At 37.0% G+C, this 22,577-nt stretch overlaps 1 protein-coding gene and 1 long non-coding RNA gene across 3 annotated transcripts; one reads left to right on the top strand and one right to left on the bottom strand.

The window, feature by feature from the left end:
- Nucleotides 1-647: 647 nt before the first annotated feature.
- LOC149618903 (uncharacterized) lies at nt 648-14,395 on the top strand. 2 transcript variants are annotated; one of them, XM_089854903.1, is made up of 6 exons: nt 648-1,504; nt 1,602-1,645; nt 2,137-2,202; nt 2,367-2,424; nt 8,300-8,938; nt 9,017-14,395. In XM_089854903.1, the coding sequence occupies exons 1-6, from the start codon at nt 1,430-1,432 to the stop codon at nt 9,905-9,907; spliced, it is 1,773 nt and encodes a 590-aa protein (XP_089711029.1). In that variant the 5' UTR covers nt 648-1,429; the 3' UTR covers nt 9,908-14,395. The 2 variants fall into 2 exon arrangements, with proteins under 2 accessions (XP_089711029.1, XP_089711028.1); XM_089854902.1 differs by having other exon boundaries at nt 656-1,504; nt 8,300-14,395.
- An 821-nt stretch (nt 14,396-15,216) lies between these two features.
- Nucleotides 15,217-17,125, bottom strand: LOC149618902 (uncharacterized). Its single transcript, XR_016375347.1, has 3 exons — nt 16,104-17,125; nt 15,989-16,022; nt 15,217-15,920 (listed from the first exon to the last, which is right to left on the bottom strand). It is a non-coding gene; the product is annotated as an uncharacterized LOC149618902 (long non-coding RNA).
- Between the last annotated feature and the right edge of the window lie 5,452 nt (nt 17,126-22,577).

The following is a 22,577-nucleotide window of genomic DNA, read 5'->3' as shown; positions in this document are numbered from 1 at the left end:
CCCAAACCAATTTAATGTTTTGTGAGACTGGAAGCTCTTTCTGGTTTCCAAAACACACAGGCAACGCTAATACTTAATAATAAATTAAAAACTTTCGCGTAAATTTTAAAAAGTACACCCATTGGTTTAAAATATGTTTCCACGATTCCCTGCAATTTATTACCACACTTTGTGAACCTGATTCCTTTAGTGTTGAACCCCTCGGTTTTTCGCTAAGCCTAAACATATTTGTCGAAAAATATCTACTACTTTTCCAATCGTTTCACCGTCAAATACAGCGTTTTATCATTAATATATTGAATATCTTATACCCTTAATTGTGATTCACTAGAAAAAATAGGCTTAAGGGGGGCTCCCGTGGTGAAGAAGGGTCCAACCGACAAACAGTCCAGACGGCGACGCGCCACCTACGTATTAATATTTTTGAATAAATTGGGCAGGCCAGTTTTTTCGTTTTTACAAGAGTACCTTATTAACCCGCGTTATTATTTATCTTTACTAGGGGAACTTTGTTGCCTTTTATCAACCCCAATCGTCACTGAACAGCATGAACCCTCTCAACACTGTAAAAAAACATCTTAAAGTGACGGGACACCTTTATCTAAAGAAGGCAACGACAAGTTAAGAAACTAGCGAATGTTTAAGGCTCGCTTTGAGAAGGTGCTAGAATGTTCAGTGCAAATAAATAGCGGCCGTAATAATCGTTTTGTCGGTGCGAGAGCAGCGAGAATCAACGGAAAACGATACTAAAACGAGCCCGACACCGGGCCTTTGAAAAGAAAGAGGTGGAGCCTAATGGGAAACATCTAGAGCGTTCCGTGACGTCATGCCCCTTTGCGCGTGCGTCATGCGCTCTTGTTTCGGCGCGGTGGGGATGTTTTTTCCGGTGGACGGGACGAGGAACGTACGAATCATAGGCTGCATAGGCCAATCGAGTCGTTCGGTTGAGGCTTGAGAGCGCTAGATTTTCCGTCGCTGGCTCGTGTGCATCGAAAATTGGAAATCAGCCTTGGGCTGCGTATCCCGTGGCGCGTAAATGTTGTCGGAGATCTAGAGAAAGAGCCGGTTTATTTTAGCATTACGATTTCTAATGGACGTTTAGCGTTTGCGATTGCGCGATGGCTACGTATTTTTCTGGGCCTTGCGTCTACATCTACATTTAACACCCGAGGAGAGGGGGATACGCTGTACCTTTACCGCGTAATATTACGTTTTCGGCGTTGAACGTTGCGCGTGTACGCGCGTTTTTGGGAAAAATTTGTGTGTGCCGTCTTAAAACGTCAACGACTTTTTGACGGAAAAAAATATAAAAAGTCAACAATTACGTTTTTCTTCAGTCCGAGAAATATAAGTGCGTTCGGTTGATACGTTCAACATTTTCATCTGGATTAACGTTTACGCGTAGTGATCTTAAATCGTCCCCGAAAACATGGAGTTGTCTTCGGTCGGACTCGGTGAGAGAGTTTTCGCCGCCGAATGTATACAGAAGAAGCGTATGCGAAAGGTGCGATATATTTGTTAAGCCTTGGCCAATTTAAATTTTACATTGGATGCGTTAAAAAATGGTGTTTAACGTTAAATTTTTTCATTATAATTTGCAGGGCAGAACTGAATATCATGTAAAATGGAAGGGTTGGAGTTCCAAGTGAGTTTCGTACTTGTGTTTTTATTATTAATTAGGGCCTTGGGCTAAAGTTTCAGGGATTTTTTTTGGGTAATTGTAAAAAGTCATTGGAGTAATGTATTTTAACAAGGCCGTTTTGCAATGACAGCTGCGCGGCTTTTGTTAGGAACGTAAGATTTTAATGTATGATTAATTAGCTTTAAAAAAATCGTTAGTTTAGTGGCGTGGAATGAGGAATTGAAGTAAGATTTAGGTTATTGTGATAGGTGCCAAGGCCTAATATGTATATTAATTACAGTTACGTGTTTCAAATACTGTTGAGTGGGAAGCGGTGTTTAATTGTTAAATAGGTTATTAATCTTAGTGTTTAATATATATCTTACACATAAGTACTAACAGCTAAGCCTATTCCTTCGCCACTTTAATGGGAATACGCGCAATTAGGCCTAATCCAGGTGACCTCAAAATGAGAATGAGTGTTACAACTTGGTGTATAATTATTTATTTAAAAGGTACAATACGTGGGAACCCGAAGAAAATATACTGGATGTCAGGTTACTGGAGGCCTTTGAAGCTAGGTAAGATATCGTTCCTTTAAATTAATTCTTTAATTTTACTCCCTATTTGAAAAACTTACCGATATAAATCTTTGTAACGGTAAGTGCCTTGTCTAGTTCAAAAGCCATTCTATAGGCTTTGAGAATTTGTTGTACTTAATTTGAAATCATTTTTTTAATAACAGTCAACGCGATCAACATAATACTTCGAAGAAAAGTGTCAAACCTAAAAAGAGAAGTCAGGTAAATTGACAATCTTATTATTTTTGGTTTATGCATAGTTTTTAAAGGAATAGTTCAGTTAACGTAACATTATACCTTAAAAGATCGGCTGCTTTTTCTAAATATGAAAGGAATTAAATATTAAAAACAAATAAATCACCTCTTATTACAAAATAATTAGCGTTGAAGTAGTCTTAAAAGCGAGGACTTATGTGTCGCCATTGCTTTAGTGGCGTCTGCTAAGTAGGGACTTGGCAATGGGGACTTGGCAGTACTACGTCATGCAACGTCAGGGTACCTTCCAATAGTCCTAAAAAACATACCAGGGGGAGGGGCTTATATAGCTTTCATTCTGTTAAAAAAACATACCATAATGGCGATGGGGGCGGAGTTAAGCCCAAATTGCCAAGTCCCTGTTCGGGCTTAGCTCCGCGGCCCCGCCCCCAGCGCCATTATGGTATGTTTTTTAACAGAATGACAAGCTATATAAGCAGCTCCTCCTGGTATGTTTTTTAGCACTAGTGGAAGGTAGCCTGACGTTCCATGACATAGTACTGCCAAGTCCCTATAGAGTTATATTGGTTACGGGGAGGGTGACATTAAACTCCGCCCATTCGCCATTTTGGCGGCAGAATTTAACATGAGCTCTACAGCAACCAGAAGGTGACCCCATCTGTTGGCTTGTTAATTTCATTGGCTGAAAAACCAATGACGTCTCACCCCCCCCCCCCTCAGCAAGTATAACTCTATACATAGTTTACAGGCGTAGAGGATTCCTACCATTAACACCAGGAGATCAAGCGACTTAGAGTGTAAAATCGTCTGCTATTTTACACTCTAAGTTGCCAGGTCTCCATGTGCAAATGGTATGAATCCTCCACGCCTGTAAACTATGTACAGGGCTCCCACCAGGTCCCTAAAAGTCCCTAAAGTCCCTATTTTCCTACAAGGTCCTTAATCTACCCTAAAATTGGTATTCGGTCCTTAAATCACCCTATTTTTATAAACCTCAGAAAAAGTATAAGGGTGACCTGAAAATGTCTTGTCTGAGATTTGACCAGAGCCCCAAATTTGCGGATCTCGCTTCGCTCGCTCCGGTTATTTATGATTTACTTAATGTTAAATTTAAATGAATTAATTGGCTTATTTTTATAACAATAACAACTCGTGCAAAAATTATTCGAGTGGTTTTAGATTGGTTTTCGCTATGTACATTATTGCAAATGGTCAGAGAAATTTGTTCAAGTTAGTCAGGGAAAGTCAGGGAATTTCATTCCAAAAATTTTGTACGAACCCTGTAAAGGTCCAAATTCTAGTTCAGTGGATTTTTTAAAAAACAGTAAACATGATAACGAAAATAGTTACTTCTAATCAAAAAACCTTCCTTATACATTAGAGCCAGTATCAAGTCTTACCTACCGCTCCCTTAGAATAAGAATATAAACAAAACATAGTCAGAAATAATATCCTATTTTGTCGAAATAAATAGAAAAGAGTAATAGGTTCCTAACTGTTTGTGATATTTTCACAGAATAGATATCATTTTGTTTTATCAGTGGTCCCTTTTTGGTTCCTACTTTTAGAATTTAGGTCCCTATTTTACCCTATTTTTATCGTGAAAAGTCCCTTTTTCCCCTATTTATTTTTGAGATTTTGGTGGGAGCCCTGTATGTATTGGCCTGTGAGAATTCAACCAATCCTGTAGGGGTAAGATATTCAGTTTAGCAGACGCCACTAAACCAATGGCGGGTGGCGCAGTAGTCCTTGATTTATTTATTTTTTAAGGCTAATTAAATGCTAATTTATAATTTAACAGTTGCAAGTAGATTACAAGGTTTTTATTTCATTGTAAATTATTCTAAAAATTTTTTGTTATGTCATGGCTTCTAATTGAAGTTCAGGGACACCAAAAATGTTTTAATTAGTTCTCCAAATAGGGAGGGTGTGACGTGACGTGTGTTTCCAATATATGTCTAAATTAAGGAAATTGCTTTTTGGGGTAAAAACTGAAATTGTGGAGGTTGAACTATTGACCGCTAGATGGCGTTTTGTAGAGATGGGGCGATACCGATCCCATGTCAGTATCGGTACCGATATTTGACTTTAACCGATATATCGGTATCGGTTAAAAATGAACCGATAATTCTACCCGATATTTTTTAAGGAAAAATATCAGTTCATTTTCAACCAATACCGATATATCGTTTAAAGTCAAATATCGGTACCAGTACCGATATGGGATCGGTATCGGCCCATCTCTACAACCTATATTATAGCATCTATTTTCTTATTGATATCGGTTAATATATCGGTATCGGTTTAATATCGGTTTATTCGAAGGATCGGGTAAAATATCGGTATCGGTACGTATCGGTTTCCCAAGTATCGAATGATATCGGTATTGGTTAAAACTGGTATCGGCCCATCTCTAGCGTTTTGTAACGGAGGCCTGTTTCCTTTAGTCTGACTAATAATTGGCATTATGCTGTTAGTGAGACCACAAATTTGATATTTAAACTCAAGATTAAGATTGATAACAACAACCTAGTTCACCCTTGCCATTTGATTTTAATTTCCAGACACCTGTTTGTCAGATTTAGTTAATAAAAATTAGTGGTTTAGACGCAACATTATCTTGGCTTTGAACTATCCAGTGCCGCCATCCGCTGGCGTCTTCCTTAATACTAATTAATGTATAGTGGGGGTGGCTGGCTAATTAGTGCATAGTAGGGACGGGGTTCGCATTAAAAAAACCCTGCCCGAAAAACCCCACGGGTTTTATTTGCTTTTACCACCTTAAGAAACCCACTTAAAGGGACGGTGAAGTGGAAAATCAAGTGATATTTTACCGATTCTTCCACATATTATAAAACCAGTCTGCATAGTGAAACATTCAGGAAATACCAACTCCGAATGATTAGGTTCAGATTTTATGGATAATTTGAAATAAGCCCCTCTGACCAATGGCGTAACGCCCTGCCTTATTTTTAACAAAATTCTCGTGACACGCTTCATTCGATTATTCTATCTGCATAGTGAAACATCCAAGAAATAACACCGAATAGTTTTAAAATTCAAATTAGGTTTATATTTTAAGGATAATTTTAAATAAGGACCTCCAACCAATCGCGTAACGCCCTGCCTTTTTATTAACAAAATTCTTGTGGCACGTTCCGTCTCGAATGAAATTTATCGCGAGATTTAATAATTCCGCGTGATGTGATAATCGTGGCGCGAGGCATGGCGCGTGCCACGAGAATTTTGTTTACTAGAAGGCAGGGCGTTACGCAATTGGTCGGAAGGGCTTATTTCAAATTATCCTTAAAATCTGACCCTAATTTGAGTTTTAAAATCATTCGGAATAGCCCCTTCCAAAAAGTTTTGAAAAAATGTTCTTAGTCTGAGTCAGTTCAGTTCTTCCTACAAGCAGGAAGTAGTTTCCCCGCATAGCCTAGTTCACAACCTAGATATGACGTTTTTTAGCTCCAAGTGCGCATGCGCGAAGAACTTAAACAACAAGATGCACAAGGCAGTCAAACTTTTTGGAAGGGGCTATTGGTATTTCCTGAATGTTTCACTATGCAAACTGGTCTTATAATTAGTAGAAGAATCGATAAAAAATTACATGATTTTCCACTTCACCCTCCCTTTAATAAAACTCATCAGTAAGATCTTCAATTTTGATGAATTTGAATTTTGGAATAATTTAATTTTAAAGATTAGATATTAATTGTTTCAACTTCAAAAGTGTTATTTTATTTTATATTATTTATTATGAAACATTTTAAGACTTCTTTTTTATTAACAAGTAGTTATTTTGAATGACAATTTCTGCAATGCACGCAATTACATATAAAAAACAGTGGGCAGGGTTTTATTTTTTCAATAAAACCAGGCTTTTTTTTAACCCTGAGTGGGGGTCGCGTAGTGGGCAGGGTTCGTACAGAACCTCTATAAGTCAGGGATATGAAAAATAGAGGAAGAAGGCAGGGATTTAAAACATTTTCCTAAAAAGTCAGGGATTTGTCAAGGATTTCGTTTGGTATATCAAACCAGTCTTCATGCAATGCTAAATATGAGACAGGTGTGATGAAGTTGGCTCTGGCAAACACCTTAAAATGGTCAGGGACATAGGCAACATTTGGTCAGGGATAACCTGGAAAAGTCAGGGATTTTCAATGTATAAATTTCGTACGAACCCTGGTGGGGAAGGTTGAAGAGAAATTGGCCTCTAGATGGCATTATGTGACTGAACACGGAGTGTTTGTTGCCTGAAGTTTGGCTTTAATTCGAAGTACAATTTGACTTTAATTCGAAGTACAATTTGATTTAATTGCTAGACACCAGTTTGTCAGACAGAGTACTAATGTTTAGAAGCTGGGATAAGCCTTGACATTTACCTGTAACTGGCGCCATCTGCCGGGGTTTTATTTTTTTTTGTTTGTAACAAATTGCGTGTCAGGTTACGTAATTAATTAAAGGGTATTTTGGATAAAATTATGTCACGACTTGACAACCATTGTAATTTTGTGCATAAGGTCGTCTTCAGTATTGATCTACGTTACGTAGTTCTAATGATTTGTGACCAACTGAATTTTGTTCGGGAGTCGGGTGGCTTTTATTGCTGTAAATTTCAGTCACATTCATGTTGAAAAACATATAGGGACAGTGCCAGTAGTTCCAAATTTCACTGTTAGGTGCAGTACCAATACAAATTCCCTTGTAATGAGTTTCGCCAATATATTTTAGGCTGACCACTGGTCATCAAGTAAGGTCTAACTTCTAAGTAGAGCGGAATAATAATTTCACCTCCTTAAAAGTAATGCCAACTGCAAACGTTGATTGTTTGCTAAATTTTGGATGGATACATATAAATTAAATCTTTATGTTACACTTTAAAATCCAGCCTCGAAAATATTCGCAAAATATGTAATAATGCTCTAAAACCAAGCCCACTTGCAGAATTATTGTTCCCTTAGAAAAAGCATTGCAAGGTTTTTAATTAGTAACGGGCCTAATGGTGAAATTCGGAGCTTGCATGAAGGATGATGGGGGAGATGTGTAATCTGAGGGAAATTGGTACCCTAACTGTGGAACGACCTAGGTCTGGTGGGACGATAGAAATGGGGGAGGAATACTCGGGAAAATAGCGGCCAGCCTACTCAGACGAACCGCCCGCCATTTTCCGTGTATTTCTGTCTCATTTTATAGCGTCCCACCGGACCTAAGCCGTTCCACAGTTATAGGGCCGATTTCTCTCAGACTGCATCCTCATTACGTATCCTCCCCCATCCCATCATCCTTGCTTGCAGCGCCTTAGCTCCACGCTTTTTAACATGGTCGACTGAAGCGAAAGGCCTTCACCTATTGGAAAAGGCAGTGGGCCATGAGTTATTACACAGAAAAAAAATATTCAACTATTCCGTTCCAAAGTTTTTAAGGCCTCGTGTCAGTCAGTGGCGACATGTAGTGGTAACTTGCTAATTGCTGTTCAGTGTCATAGCCCCTTAGCAATAAACATTCAAACCGTTATTTAGGAGTACTTAAAGGCTCTGTAAAGCAGGCATCGTCGGGTGGGTAAAAATTATTTGAAATACGTCAGAGGCACGTGACTTAGGAAAGGCGTGGTTCAAGAAAGCGTAGTTCGTTTTATTTCAAAAACTACCACTTCGGGGAATTGGCGCTGCAATCTCGCGAAAAACAAGGTCTCGGTGTCCAGTCCCACTCCATGTTGAGTCGTTGTATCTTAGCGTCATGTGGTGCCCCTGACGTATTTCAAATAATTTTAACCCATCCGCCAATGCAACTTTACAGTCAGTTTAAGATTCATTGTTGCTTTTATCTTCATGTGTTCTTTTCGAACTAATTAAACTAAATATTACTTAAAAATTTGCAGAGTTCCAGTGAAGTATCGGATTTAAAACCAGATGACAGCAGTCTCTTAGATGAAAGCTCGGATGGCGGAGCTTTGGTGATTGACGATGATTACTTGCCAGTCCTGAACGCGGTCGAAAAGGAACGTAGTTTAACTTCTGGAACAGTTGCGTCAACATCGGGCGCCACAAGCTCGGACGAACCCCAGCCTTCCAGCCCATCGTCCTCGTCACCCGGTAACGATGCTGACTCTACTACCGGTTCCGTTGACACGTTGGAGGCACCTTCCACCAGCCAAACGGAAACCCAATCCGTGTCCGCGACATTACCCGTGGAAAATCAGGATGCGAGTAAATTGGCCCCAACCTCAGTCGCATCTACCAGTCAAGCTAGTTCAACTGTGACGGTAACTTCTACAACCGCCGCCTCTGCCGCTGGTAGCGGAGCCACGGCTTCGATACCCGTGGCAACGGAGGTTAAAAAAGACATTAAACGTAAGGCTTCGGCCATATCTGGCGTTTCTAAACCGGAAGTTGCCAATGCCAAGCAAATAAATACCCAACCTAAAAGCGTGACACCGTCTTCGCAGACTACTACTACTAATTCGCAAAGTACCAATCCACCACCCAATAAATTAGCCCGTATCGCTCCTAAACCCGATGTAAGTATCGAAGCCTTGGCAAACAGTTTGAGCAACGCGAAAACTCAACGTAATACCGCATCTACCACTACCCACCAGAGTACCAGCAACTCTTCCGCCTCCGCCACCGCATCGAAAACAAACCCTCCAGTATCGGAATTCGCGACTGGGGATGTGACAAAAAGAGTCGTGACGGCGACACCCAAGGCCATGGTTTCGACCGGTGTCGGATGTAGCGATGGCGGTGGGCTTACTATGAAGTTTAAGAGCAGCAGTACCAATCAGCCTTTGTCACCCGGACAACCCGGATATCATCACGTTAGCGTCGGTGTCGTACCTACTCATAAATCAACCGCTAATCAGTTGAGCGCCCAACCTAAAGCTAAAAAGGCTAAGACAGTACCAACCACAACCCCCGTTGTTAGCAACAACGCCCCGATTGGGATTAGTAAAAACGTGACGTCAGCAAGTAGCAAAGCAATTTCAATTTCGACTAACCCGGTTGGTTCCCCCATCAGCGCGAATCATTCTGATCAAGAAAACAGTCAATCCGCCGTGACACCGACAGTTACGGTTGTAAATGATAAGTGCGCGCTGACAACGTCGAGCAACGGACACAATACGTTGACCATTAACGGTGGCAAGCCCAGTGGCAATAATTTGTTGCAGCCCAAGCAAAATAGCTTTAACTTTAATAATAACGGTAATTCCGGTGGTAACCAAGCCGTTACCGGTACCGGAACTAACGGGTCCTCTCAGAAGAACTTTAACTTGCATTTGATGCGTAGCGGGTATCTACACGATTTAGGCATTACGACACCGCCTGATTTTTGGTTGAAACAAAATAAGCTATTGGATCAAATTTTTATCACCGATGTTACGTCGAATTTGGTGACTGTTACCGTTAGAGAATGTCGCACCAGTGACGGGTTTTTTAAAGAACGAAGTGAAATGGAGAAAATGGAAAATGGCGGACAACAATCTTGCTGAAACTTTCAAGGGAGAATGAAGAAAGTTTAAAAAAAAAAATAGTAATTATACAAAAAACATAACCAACCAAAACCGCCTTTCTCGAACTAATCATTTTTATTTAATGATGGAAGAACTCATTTTTTGTGTTTTAGAAAAGAATTGTAAGTATTTCTTATTGTTTCGTTTCTTTTTTTTTTGGGAAAAAACAGACAAACAAACATACATCTTCATGACGGTTCGCAACAGTTAACAGTAGTTAGTAGTGATACCTAGAAAGTAGTAGAAAAACAAAAGATTAACTTTCATCGATCGCATTGTCGGCCATTTTGATTTTTTTTTAGAATCAAATCCTGTGATTTTTTTTTTTTATTCAGCCAATCGAAACCACTTTCTGATAGATCTCATTTAAATTAATTCAAATTTATTTGCATATCTGATGAATTTAATTACCTACCATGAAATAACCATTTAATTATTAATGGGGAGCTCTGAGAACTAACGTTAATGCGTCATAACAATTTTCCACGCGTCGATAGGCAATATTATCAGAGGTCACGAATAGCCTGTTAGACAATGACAAGGCTTAGTAATCTACCCAATTTGTTAAACCTATTCATTATTTTATTTTTTTTTTTTTAAGTTATGCAATCCCAAAAATAACTGCAATTCTTAATTTATCGAAGTAAGATTATGATTTATTGTAATAGCGTTACAATTGTTGCTTCAAAATCTTGCCTTAATTTTCTACAGAATTCTGCCCAAAAATCGCTGCAATTCTTAATTTATCGACGTAAAATTATGATTTCTTGTAATCATTGCTTGAAAATATTGCCTTAATTGGCAGGTTTCAATGATTATCTGCATAATTCTGCCCAAAAATCGCTGCAATTCTTAATTTATCGACGTAAAATTATGATTTCTTGTAATAACGTTACAATCATTGGTTGAAAATCTTGCCTTAATTGGCAAGTTTCATTAATTATCTGCATAATTCTGCCAAAAAAACGCTGCAATTCTTAATTTATTGACGTAAAATTATGATTTGTTGTAATCTACGCTTGAAAACCTTGCCTTAATCGGCAGGTTTCATTAATTATCTGCATAATTCTGCCCAAAAATCGCTGCAATTCTTAATTTATCGACGTAAAATTATGATTTCTTGTAATCATTGTTTAAAAATCTTGCCTTAATCGGCAATTTTCATTAATTTTCTGCATAATTCTGCCCAAAAATCGCTGCAATTCTTAATTTATCGACGTATAATTATTATGGTTTCTTGTAATCATTGCTTGAAAATCTTGCCTTAATTGGTGGGTTTCATTAATTTTCTACAGAATTCTGCCCAAAAAATCGCTGCAATTCTTAATTTATCGACGTATAATTATGGTTTCTTTTTATTCAATAATTAATTGAACACTGCAATCATTGCTTGAAAACTTTGTGTTAATTGGCAGGGAGGTTTCATTAATTTTCTAAATTATGCTTATAGGCCTAGAATTTGTTAATAATCACGTAATTTTTTTTTTTTTGCAAATTTAAAATCAAATATAATCGTGCTCCAAAATAATTAATTAATTTGAAAGCTGAATTATTATTATTATTTCTTTATTAAAATTTCAAAATCATGAATATGAAATCTAAACAAGTTTAAATAAAATTTAAAAAACAAAGTATCGAAGTTAATATAATATAAAATTGAAATGAAGTGAAATTCAAATTTTTAGTGTTTATATTATGAAATGAATCATGAAAGTCCATTGGGTAATTGTATTTTGAGTATTTTTAAAATACAAATAATTGTAAATTAGAAAAGGAATTTTTTTATATATATTTATGTTATATATTATGGCGCCATTTTGTCTTTCTTAATTTCAAGGGACTGTGAAATTCTTGATTATATTTTTGTTCTAGTTTAATAGTCCCTTTAAAAGTAGAAAACAACCTCAAATTTTGTTTAAAAATTAATTTACTCGTGTTTAATTAATTAACCGCGCATTATATCAACGCTAATTATGAGATCTAACGACTTTAGAATAATTAAAAAAAGAGAAATATAATCTGACGTCACAAACAAGGTTCTAAAATGATACATTGAGGAAACACTCGAAACATTGAATTGATACCAAAAGTATGTAGATATAAAAACAAAAAGTACACTTTGTTGAAACTGCTCGTGCTATGTAATATGAGAAGCCCAGCCTACTTTATCCCTGAATAGTGTCGACCCCCCCTCTGCGCATGATTCCCTTCCCGACGACTGTGGCACAGGGAGCAAGCCGTAAATAGGATCGTAAAGTAGCCAGTATCTTGTACTACTTTCTATAAAAAATGTAACGACAAGATTCTTTCCCCTGATTGGTTAGTACTTGCAGGTTGTTGAGAAGAGGGTACTCAACTTCTCAGTTTACATGTCGTGTGCAACCATAGGCAGGGAATTATCAATGAAGTGTACTTTTTGTTTTTATATCTATATACTTTTGATTATTTCCTATTTTTATGCAAATCAGAAGTAAATTAATTTTAATAATATTGAGAGCAATAAGCTAAAAACGTTAGGCATTATTGTAATATTTGTATTGATGACGTCATAAAATTTTCGTTCAGTTAAAGGGGTGTGTAAAACCAAGAACTCATATGAAACCTGAGAACGTTAAAAGATAAAAATAGGCAGTAGATAGATCCTTGGACTCTGGTTTTATTCCCGGTTCCTTCGCATGGCTGCCATATTTGTTGGTTAGCTTATAAAAACCCAGTGCAAAATTTATGAGTTCAAGGTTAATCTAGGATGGCCGGCAATTCTTCTGTGTCCTCGGGTATTATATGATATCGTATTATTTTAAATACCTCACAGACACTTGACTAAGAAACTTCGTTATTTAATTTATCTAAAACTAACTTTTAGGCAACAACCAATGAATTCTAAGGTTATTTTAAATATGCCACAGACACGTGACTAAGAGGCGTGGTTCAAAGAAACTTCGTTATTTATATATCTAAAACTATCCAATGAGTTCTGAACTTTTCTCAAATCCCTATGCAAAATGGTTTCTTTGAACTGAACCAAGCTGAACCGCTGTATTTACTATATTTTCTATATTGAAACGTTACGTAACAATAATGGTCAGTCGACGTAACAATAATGGCCAGTCGTTTGTCCAAAACCATACAGGGTGGTCCAAAAAGTGGGTTGGTTCTATGGTCGATTTTGAGTTGAAAATGTTATATGACATTTTGCCCAATAGCCATTGTTTAAAAGTTATGATTTTAGTGTTTTAGGGATGGCCCCTTAAATTTAAATAAGAACTTGAAAAATAGTGATCATTTCAATAAGGGGTCGTCCGTAAAACGCTCTAATCATAACTTGTAAACTGTGGCCATTTAGACAAAATGTCATAAAACATTGACTCAAAATCACCCATAGAACAAACCATTTTTGCGTCACCCTATGAATACAGTCTTCAGAATAGGAGGGTTGATACCATTTGCACTGCAGGAAACCAGGCTACTTGGTAATGCGGAAAAAGTGCATTACCATGAAGCCTGGGCTCCTTGTGTAAATGGTATGAATCCTCCTAGTTTTAAAACGATTGGTTCTTTCTTGAAAGTAAAAACAGCAGGTTGCACTTCTACTTTAAAATTATAATATTACATGAATTCATTTACCCCGTTTGTTGTCTAACACATCTAATTCATTTTCTGTTTTAAGCCTTGCTATTTTACTTTATTATTTTTTCTTTAAAACGGTCTATTACACACCCGATCATGGATAATAATTTACTGGTTTATGACCTTCATCTCTTGAGCAGAGAGAGAAAGAGAGATTGCGCGCTTTTTGGCTTTGCAAAGGCTTAGCAGGTGTCAGTTACCCTTCAGAAGTCAGCTACCTTACCAAATCTAAAATTCGTGACTGAGCTAGGCCTACGAATTTATTTTTTTTTTTTAGATTTTAAAGACTAGCGCTCGCAAACAATGCATTGTACTGAAAGTTTAAAATAAAAAAAATGTTTAAAAACGTTTTAGTACAATGCTCCTCCTCTATTCTTTATAAGTGAATCAAAATGGCCGACCCCCGTGACGCGACAAAAAATACATAACCTACTATACGCTATCAGTGTATTTAAAAAAATAAAATAAATTTAAAATATATAAATATATATATAAATATAAAATATTTTGTGTAAAACTTTAATAAGCCTTTTGAAAAAAGATTACATTACCTATTTCAAAATGAAAATTAAATAGCTATGCATTACATTTTGGAATGCGCAAAAAAATTCATTCATTCATTGAAAAAATGATGAAAGGATATGAATTATATAATACAATATTACAATGAATGACGTACTCGATCGCCTAGAAACTCTCCCCCCCCTCTCTTGTATTGTATATTTTTTCTTTTTTTTTTCGTGGAGAATTTAGTGTATAAAATAATTATGATGATGATGATAATAATGCAACCATTTTGAGTGGTCAAGATTCAAATAAATGTGAATTTCCCCGGTTCAATTTTGGTCTGATTTTAATTATTTAAAGGGGCCTATTCTATGAGCTAAACATACACGTTTTAGTGAGGGGTCCTACCGGCGTTATTAGCTAATCATACACATTTTAATGATGAGTCGTGCCGGTGCTATGAGGTAATCATACACATTTTTGAGTCGTCCCGGTGCTATAAGCAGGGAGCCCAGCGGTCCTATAATTCCTATAAAATCCTATATTTTTGAACCTGTCCTATTTTATCCTGTAATTTCATGAAAGGTCCTATAATATCCTATATTTTTGACTTAGTACAAGTTTTCGTATAGTTTAGTATAAAATTTTTCAAAATTTATCCCAAGATCACATTCACATTGGACTAGACACCGAAATTGCGGAGCTCGCTTCGCTCGCTCAGGGGTTTTTTTTTTAAATTATATTAATAAATAAAATATAATACTAAAATAATAATATTATAATTAATTAAACTACTCTTTTCAAAGAAAAATCTAATTTGTTATTATTTAAGATTTTTGTATGTAGTTTAAGCCAAAATTCTATTATATATGAGCATTTTTAGTCCTATATTTTCCTATAAAAACACATTTTTTCTCCTATAAAATCCTATAATTCCAGATAAAAGATCCTATTTTTCCTATAAGGAATTTAAATTTTTGACTGGGCTCCCTGTATAAGGTAATCATACACATTTTTGAGTCGTCCCAGTGCTATGAGGTAATCATACACATTTTTGAGTCGTCCCGGTGCTATAAGGTAATCATACACATTTTTGAGTCGTCCCGGTGCTATGAGATAATCATACACATTTTTGAGTCGTCCCGGTGCTATAAGGTAATCATACACATTTTTGAGTCGTCCCAGTGCTATGAGCTAATCATACACAATAATCATTCCGATTTTATGTGGTGAACATACATTATTTATTAACTGAACGAACTCATTTTTATAGACGGATGAGTTATGCCTATTTCATGAGGTAAACATACACATTTTACGGATGAGTCTTGCCTATTTCATGAGGTAAACATGCAAATTTTACGAATGAGGCATACCTATTACGAGGGGAACATACGCATTTAATGCAAAAGACTGATGCATTATTAACTGAACGTGCAAATTTTTAGGGTAGACATACATTTTTCCGAATGAGTCATTCATTATTTATAAGCTGAAAATATTACATACTTTTACGGATGAGTCATGGTCATTTTTACCTCTAAGTGTGACGTATGTCACTGAGCGGCTCTGTCCAGACTGAGAAATAAGACTTTAGAAATTTACTGGTCCAGTTTAAAATTTAAATGCTTGGGCCACTTAATTAAAAACGTTTCAAGGTTAACCATTTTAAACGGTCAATGTCCAGTTTTTTTATCCAGCCCTTTCGTGTCTGTATGTTGTTACAGTCCAGGGGACCGCGTGCCGTGCGTAGTTTGCAAATCGGAGTAAACGTGTTCGCCTTTTTCAGACCACTTTCACAGCACACAGAAATTTGGAAAAATGTATAGTTGTGAATAGAGTATTGCATAACATAATTCTGCAATAATTCATTAATTTTAACTTCAGCAGTTGCTTATCAATAAAGAGCCATAATTGCATAAATACGTTTGAGTTTAGTCCTCGTGTCCACTTGTATGAGCTAAACATACAAGTTTTACTGATGAGTACGTGGTGCATTAATTAATAGCAGAACATATTCATTTTTACGGATGAGTCATACCTACTTCAAGAGCTGAACATACATTATAACCCATTCGTGATGAGTTTTATCTTGGGATTAGCTCTTTAGGCCATGTTTAGGCCTAAAATCAGCATTTTACGAACTTCAACCTAATTAGGAAACATTTATGGCAATTTTGAATAAGCGGTGATGGTTTTTACAGTTTTATCATAAGTAGTTCGAAATTTATACTTGCTAATTTATAAGAATCATTTAAAAGGATCTGTAAAGAGGAATCGGCGGGCGAGTAAAAATTATTTGAAATACGCCATAGGCCCTTGACTGGGAAAGGCGTGGTTCAAAACTACCACTTCATGTTGGAATTGGCATTGCAATCTCGTGAAAATCAAGGACAAGGTGTCCAGTCCCACTCTACGTGGAGTGTTTGTATCTTAGCGTCACGTGGTGCCTGTGACTTATTTCAGATAATTTTTATCCATTCGCCAAAGCCATTTTTACTGTTTTCGGAGCAGTTATATTTTTCACACTGGTCACACGCATGGTTTTCGAATGCATCTAGTTTTAACTAAAAGGAATTATGTCATTTAATGTAACCTAAGAATTAGCATTCCTGATTTGCGCCAAACGTTGTTCCTCGCAAACATTACTACGGACTACTTAACACTTCATGACTAGCCACACCTCAAGTGTTTTAATTGCATCTAATTAGCCAAACACGAGTCTAACGTGTTTTTCTATACATATAGACACGCGAGGCATATAAAGTAAATATTTCCATATTGAAACCAGTTTTTTTAAAGGAAAGTGCATGATGTTTAAAAGTTTAAGATTTACGTATTTGTGAAATTCACTAACTGATCGCTGTAGAGCCATAACCCTTTTGACCAACGATTCTGAAACTATAGTTTTGTTGGGAAGCAGATATTAAATAATAGAAGAAGTATATAATACTTATGTTCGAGAGAAGTGTACCACAAAGCGGGGTAATTGTAACATGATTCTTTCCAACATTAGAACATTAGGAGCAAGGTTGCTAAACCGAATCACATACGCCATAAATAGTTCCCACATCATTATACTCTATAGAGAGAGGCCAGAGGGGTGCAGTTTAATAGTGCGTTACCACGAACTTTGTAGTGACGTCACATGCTCTTATCTCTTACCTTATTTTCAGGCGACCATATTGGCAGTCGCGAGACGTCGTTAGCTTGGGCAATACAAATTCGGGGCCCAATATTGACGTCACAGTTTCCTCCTCCCCAGCTTCGCGGTAGCACACTATATCGCCCCCCTTCCACCAAAATGTCGGCAAACAGAGTGGAAGGCTTGTGGGGGAATGCATCTGATTGGTTAAGCGGATATAGGCATGACGTTTAATGGGGGATATTTTCACCCCTTTTCACGCTCCCTATTAGCGCTTAACTATTTGCCAAGGCGCACGTGTGCATTTTTGTCCCACGTCAAGACAATCAAGGTTTGTGGGTTGATTGATGAGGATTTGGTACCAAACAGTTATGGAATTCACCCCTCGGTGCGATGCCCATCTGAAGTTTGATGAGCAGGAGAGCAAACAATAGAATAATCATGTTACATAACTGAAGTATTAAGAGGATACACAGTGTCATCCTTCCTCTATTATCCCCTTCTTCTGCTCACTAAGGAAGCTTTCTTTAGTCCTCAGCCATCTTGTAAAATGGAGACCTCGTAACGTCGTAAATATTTTGGCTAATTCGGTTTATAAGGTTTGTTTTTATTTTTGAAGTACAATAAACAAGCAAAGGTGAAGACAGGGATAGATGTAATTTTAGAAGAAAGAATGGAGAACGGTTAGCCCGAGGGGGCAGACACTTGAGAACTCAGGTGTACAATATGTCTTGAACTCTATGTACTGTCAAAGCTGAACTCTGAATTCCGAAGGCTTTGAACTCAATGCACTGACAAAGCTGAACTCTTTTCAACTCAGGTGTACACAGAGATTCAAAGCGTCTACCCCCTCGGGTTAGCCTTTACTTCAGTCAGGGCCCAGTATAGAGCCCCTCCCTTCAACACATAACAAAAGTTTATTGGCTCACTTAAACTACGTTTTGATGATGTTGCTGACGGGGACGGCGAAAAATACGTTATTCCTTTTTACCTCTGTCGCTATGACCCCGCCTCTTCTTTCATTCCCCCCCAGTCCCGTGGACTTTGACGTGCACCCAGATTACTCTGTTCTCTATTCCTGCTTCTAAAAGTACATCTATCCCTGGTGAAGCTAAACCACATACGCCAAATCATAAATATTTTGGGAGGTCCATTCCTTTAAATATAATAATAATAAGAAAAAAATTTAGCATTTCCTCTTACAAATTTTTCTTTTTATTTTTTTTAATTAGTCTTGTTTTTTCGAAAACTTATTCGTGGAAGCTGTGAGAGGGAACGTAATGTTTTTGTAGCAAGTGCACTCTCCAATAATGTTTTTCACCCATTTCAAAGTTCTTAGAGTGGAAGGTTGGTGAATTCGCGTTACAAAAGCCTCAATTTGCCTTACAAATTTTGAACAATGTTGGAACTAAGCGTGTTTATTGACGATAGTGAAGAATGCAACCACAAAACCACTTCTATTGAACCTTCTAATATCAACCATGTGCAGTTGATCAAATATAAAATTAACGATTTGTGACTACGCGCCAAGAACAAACAAATCACTTTCAGAAATATAAATAAGATTTGAAAATTAAAGGGACCGTGAAGATTCCATATATTATTTGAAATACGTCACTAGCACCACGTGACAACAAGATAAAAAAGACTCCACATAGAGTGGGACTGGACACCTAGTCCTTGTTTTTCGCGAGATTCCGGCGCCAATTACTGGAAGCGGTAATTTTCGAAATTAAACGAACTAAGCTTCTTTGAACCACGCCTCTCCTCGGTCACATGCCTCTGACGTAATTCAAATACTTTTAACCCACCCACCGATGCCTTCTTTACAGTCCCTTGTAAAATCCCGCATTTTTCTCGCGTAGTTTTTCATCTTGGCATCCAGCTCCGTGCTGATAATCAACGCCCAGCCCAAACCGCTTGCCCTAGAAGGCTGAAAAATAAAATTTGTCGGAACGTTACTAAGAAAGATTTTTTCAATCCGCCGCCATCTTAATAAATGGCGCCCAGAAATGTAAAAAAATCTTCTCTATGCAACAAAGTCCGCGCGTTTCAACCTATTTCGCAAATATTTAGTACACTGGTTTCCTTTAACCTATAGACGGGCTGAATGGAATATTCTTTATGGAATAATGTCCGCGTGAAAAGTAATAAAAAATGTCCCGACGGGCTGACGGGCAACGCCGATTGCCTTTACTCCTAGGGTGCTACAAAAATATTAGTCATCAGTAAAATCTACCCATTCTTTATATCATTTTGATGGAAGTTCTTATTACTTGCGAACGACGCCGCGGGTATCAGCTAGTAAATGCTATAAGTAAGAAACGTTCCCAACCTTCTATCTTAAAAACCTTGCCCTCGCTCAGATAGATATATGTATATATATATAATTCAGTATTATGAAAAATATCCATACGTAAAAATAGGCGTCAAGAGTACAACTTGAGTCTTTTAAAACCCGCTCAACTGGTTTTGGTCGTTTGGTTATGGAAACGTTCGTTTTAATCACGTGGTTTCTAATGCTCGTTCGTTCGCTACCTGTACCGAACTTAACTGACCTTTTTTTTATATACATATAATATTATTCAATAGAAAAAGATGTAGATCTATGGTCGTTAATAATTTTATGACGTTTGTATTTGACGCCATTTCATAGTCGATTCTTATTGGTTGAACCTATAAGCGTAACAAAAATAAAATGGAATATATTTTTTTAGCCTCTTTAGTCGGGATGACTATTTTAAAAACATCGTTAAGACATAAGCCAAATTCGTTCTTTATTTTTTTACGAGGAAAATTGTAATCCTCCTTGTCAATTTATGTTAAACTAAAGGTAGATAATACAGACGTTGATTAATTCGAAGTTATTGCGAAACTAAAGGGGACCCTACACCAAGGAAGATGGTTGCCTACACGCTCAATAATTGGCGAAAAAAACGTGGGGGCCATTGTTTAAGTTACAAAGTATAAATTATTTTTATGTAGTTTTTACAAACGGAACTTAAAAATGCATATTTTACTTTTTTTTTAGCAAAAACCATGAACGCTGGATCTCTAAAGGGACCGGAAAACGCCCGCCTTCCACTGTACAAACCGAGTCCTCTCTAGCATAGCGTCGGAGGAAGGGATGGGGGTTGTGAATTTGGGAACACTCAAGGCCATTCGGTCTTTTGTGATTCTGAATAAACCTATTGAAAAGAAATTTAAACGACCTTGGCCGTACCCGTTTTTTTTATTTATTTTTTTACAAAGCATACGTGCTATAGAGAAAAATCTATTCCGTTTACCAGTCCCTTTAGAGATCCAGCGTTCATGCAAAAACACACTTGTTTTATAGCTTACGTCTATCAATACACTTTCTTATATCGATACTGATATTGCAATTGTCAAATCACAAGTTTAATAGCAAGCCTCTATTGTAACCTAACCGAACCTAACGAAACCTAATGTAACTTAACTGAACCTAACCTTACCCTAACCTAAACGAAACGTAACTTAACTCTAACCTATCCTAACCCAAACAAAACCATGATGAGTTTTTAGTGCAAGATAGTAAAAATCTAGCAGTCAGTTGTTATCACAGTTAACGCTAAAATCAAGAAGTGATATCTATTTTATTAGGGAGAAGGTATAAGTTGTCTAAGTATTCGCGCGCCATAGTCCCAGTCCCCCTTTCAAAATAAAATGAGGGCGGGCTATTTCGCCTCTCCTCAGTCGGAAAATACGTAATTCTCGTCATTCGTGCGGCGATGACGTGAGTTTTCAAGAACCAATGAGATGCTGGTTGTAATTTAGAGGCGGGGATTAACTCCGGGCCTACGTTTAGACTGGAGATAAAAATGGAAATATGGCGAACTTTTACCTTTTCCCTAATAAACTAGATATCGCTTCTTGCTAAAATATATTACTGAAACAATCTTTGTATCTCTAAAGTATATATTTAAAAAATATGGTAGAAACAAAGTCCACTATTAAGGGCGATTTTGAGTCGAAAATGTTGCCCTAAAGGACACCGTTTAATTAGCATTGTCTTTCAGCTAATTAAATTTGAGGGGGCATACGTAAAACACTCAAATCATAACTTGTAAACTGTGGTCATTAGGGCGAAATATCATGGAACATTTTTAACAGTTTTAACGATTTCGAAAATATATTTATTACATTTCAGATAGACCAGTAACCAGAGATGGGTTGGTAATTAACCGTCCGTAAAATTTACCAAATACCGCGTAAATTACCGATTTATATCTTACCGTAATTTTAAAATGGTAATTTACCGCGGTAAAAAGCCTGTAAAAATATTAAAAAAAAACCCCATAAATTACGGTAATTTTTGTTATTCCAAAATTTTAATCGGTAATTTTCGATAAATTACCATTTTTAAAAGTTACGGTAATTTCACATCTCTACCAGTAACACGGTTCACTTTAGCATTGCATTGATTTTAAACCGATATTCAAATTTTCCAAAGCCTCAGTTTTGCGTTTCCCGAATTTTCCCGCAAAATCAAGACTATCGAAGCAGCATTTATTTCTTAACCTCTAACCCGTTTCAGTTTCATGCCTTCCTTTCTTTGATAGGCTGAAACTTTGACCAATAACTGACTGTTGGCTTTTGCCTTTATACTCCCTTTGAAAGAAAAGTTAAGGTAACATAAGATCATACCTTAAAGGGACTGTAAAGAAGGCATCGGCGGGTGGGTAAAAATTATTTGAAATACGTCAGAGGCACGTGACTGAGGAGAGGCGTGATTCGAATAAGCTTAGTTCGTTTTATTTCGAAAACTACCACTTCATGGAATTGGCGCTGCAATCTCGCGAAAAACAAGTTCCACTCTATGAGGAGTCTTTGTATCTTGGTATCACGTGATGTCTGTGACGTATTTCAAATAATTTTTACCCACCCGCCGATGCCTTCTTTGCAGTTCCTTTAAAAGAACGGCCCTTTTCTAAGTATAAAACGAATTGAATATTAAAAAATTAATAATTAAATTATCTCTTTTTACAAAATAATTAGCATTTAATTTCGATTAAAAAAATCAAAGACTACTGCGCCATCCGCCAATGGTTTAGTGAGGTCTGCTAAATCGAACTTCTTACCCTTTACCTTTCTGAGCCTGTGAGAAGGGGTTCGGTTTAGCAGACGCCACTAAACCAATGGCAGCGCACTATTCCACGTTTTTAAGTCTAATTAAATGCTAATTATTTTGTAATAAGAGATAATTTACTTTTTAAATATTTTACCTTTCATATTTAGAAAAAGGCCCTTTTTAGGGTGCAATGTTATGCTACCTGAACTTTTGTCAGTCAAATTATAACGAAAGATACCTTTGAATTAATAAACTTCTATTGAGCCTATGATGTATTAAAA

This window comes from Phalangium opilio, unplaced genomic scaffold, assembly GCF_054372755.1.
Source record: "Phalangium opilio isolate 3A_F unplaced genomic scaffold, DU_Popi_V2 ptg000209l_1, whole genome shotgun sequence".
NCBI lineage: Eukaryota > Metazoa > Arthropoda > Arachnida > Opiliones > Phalangiidae > Phalangium > Phalangium opilio.
This window is presented reverse-complemented; position numbering and strand designations above follow the sequence as displayed.

Coding starts and splice junctions, on each gene's coding strand:
- LOC149618903 (XM_089854902.1), top strand. CDS start 1,430: ATGGAGTTGTCTTCGGTCGGACTCGGTGAGAGAGTTTTCGCCGCCGAA. Junction 2,203..2,366: donor CTGGAGGCCTTTGAAGCTAG/GTAAGATATCGT, acceptor TTTTAATAACAG/TCAACGCGATCAACATAATA. Junction 2,425..8,299: donor AACCTAAAAAGAGAAGTCAG/GTAAATTGACAA, acceptor AAAAATTTGCAG/AGTTCCAGTGAAGTATCGGA.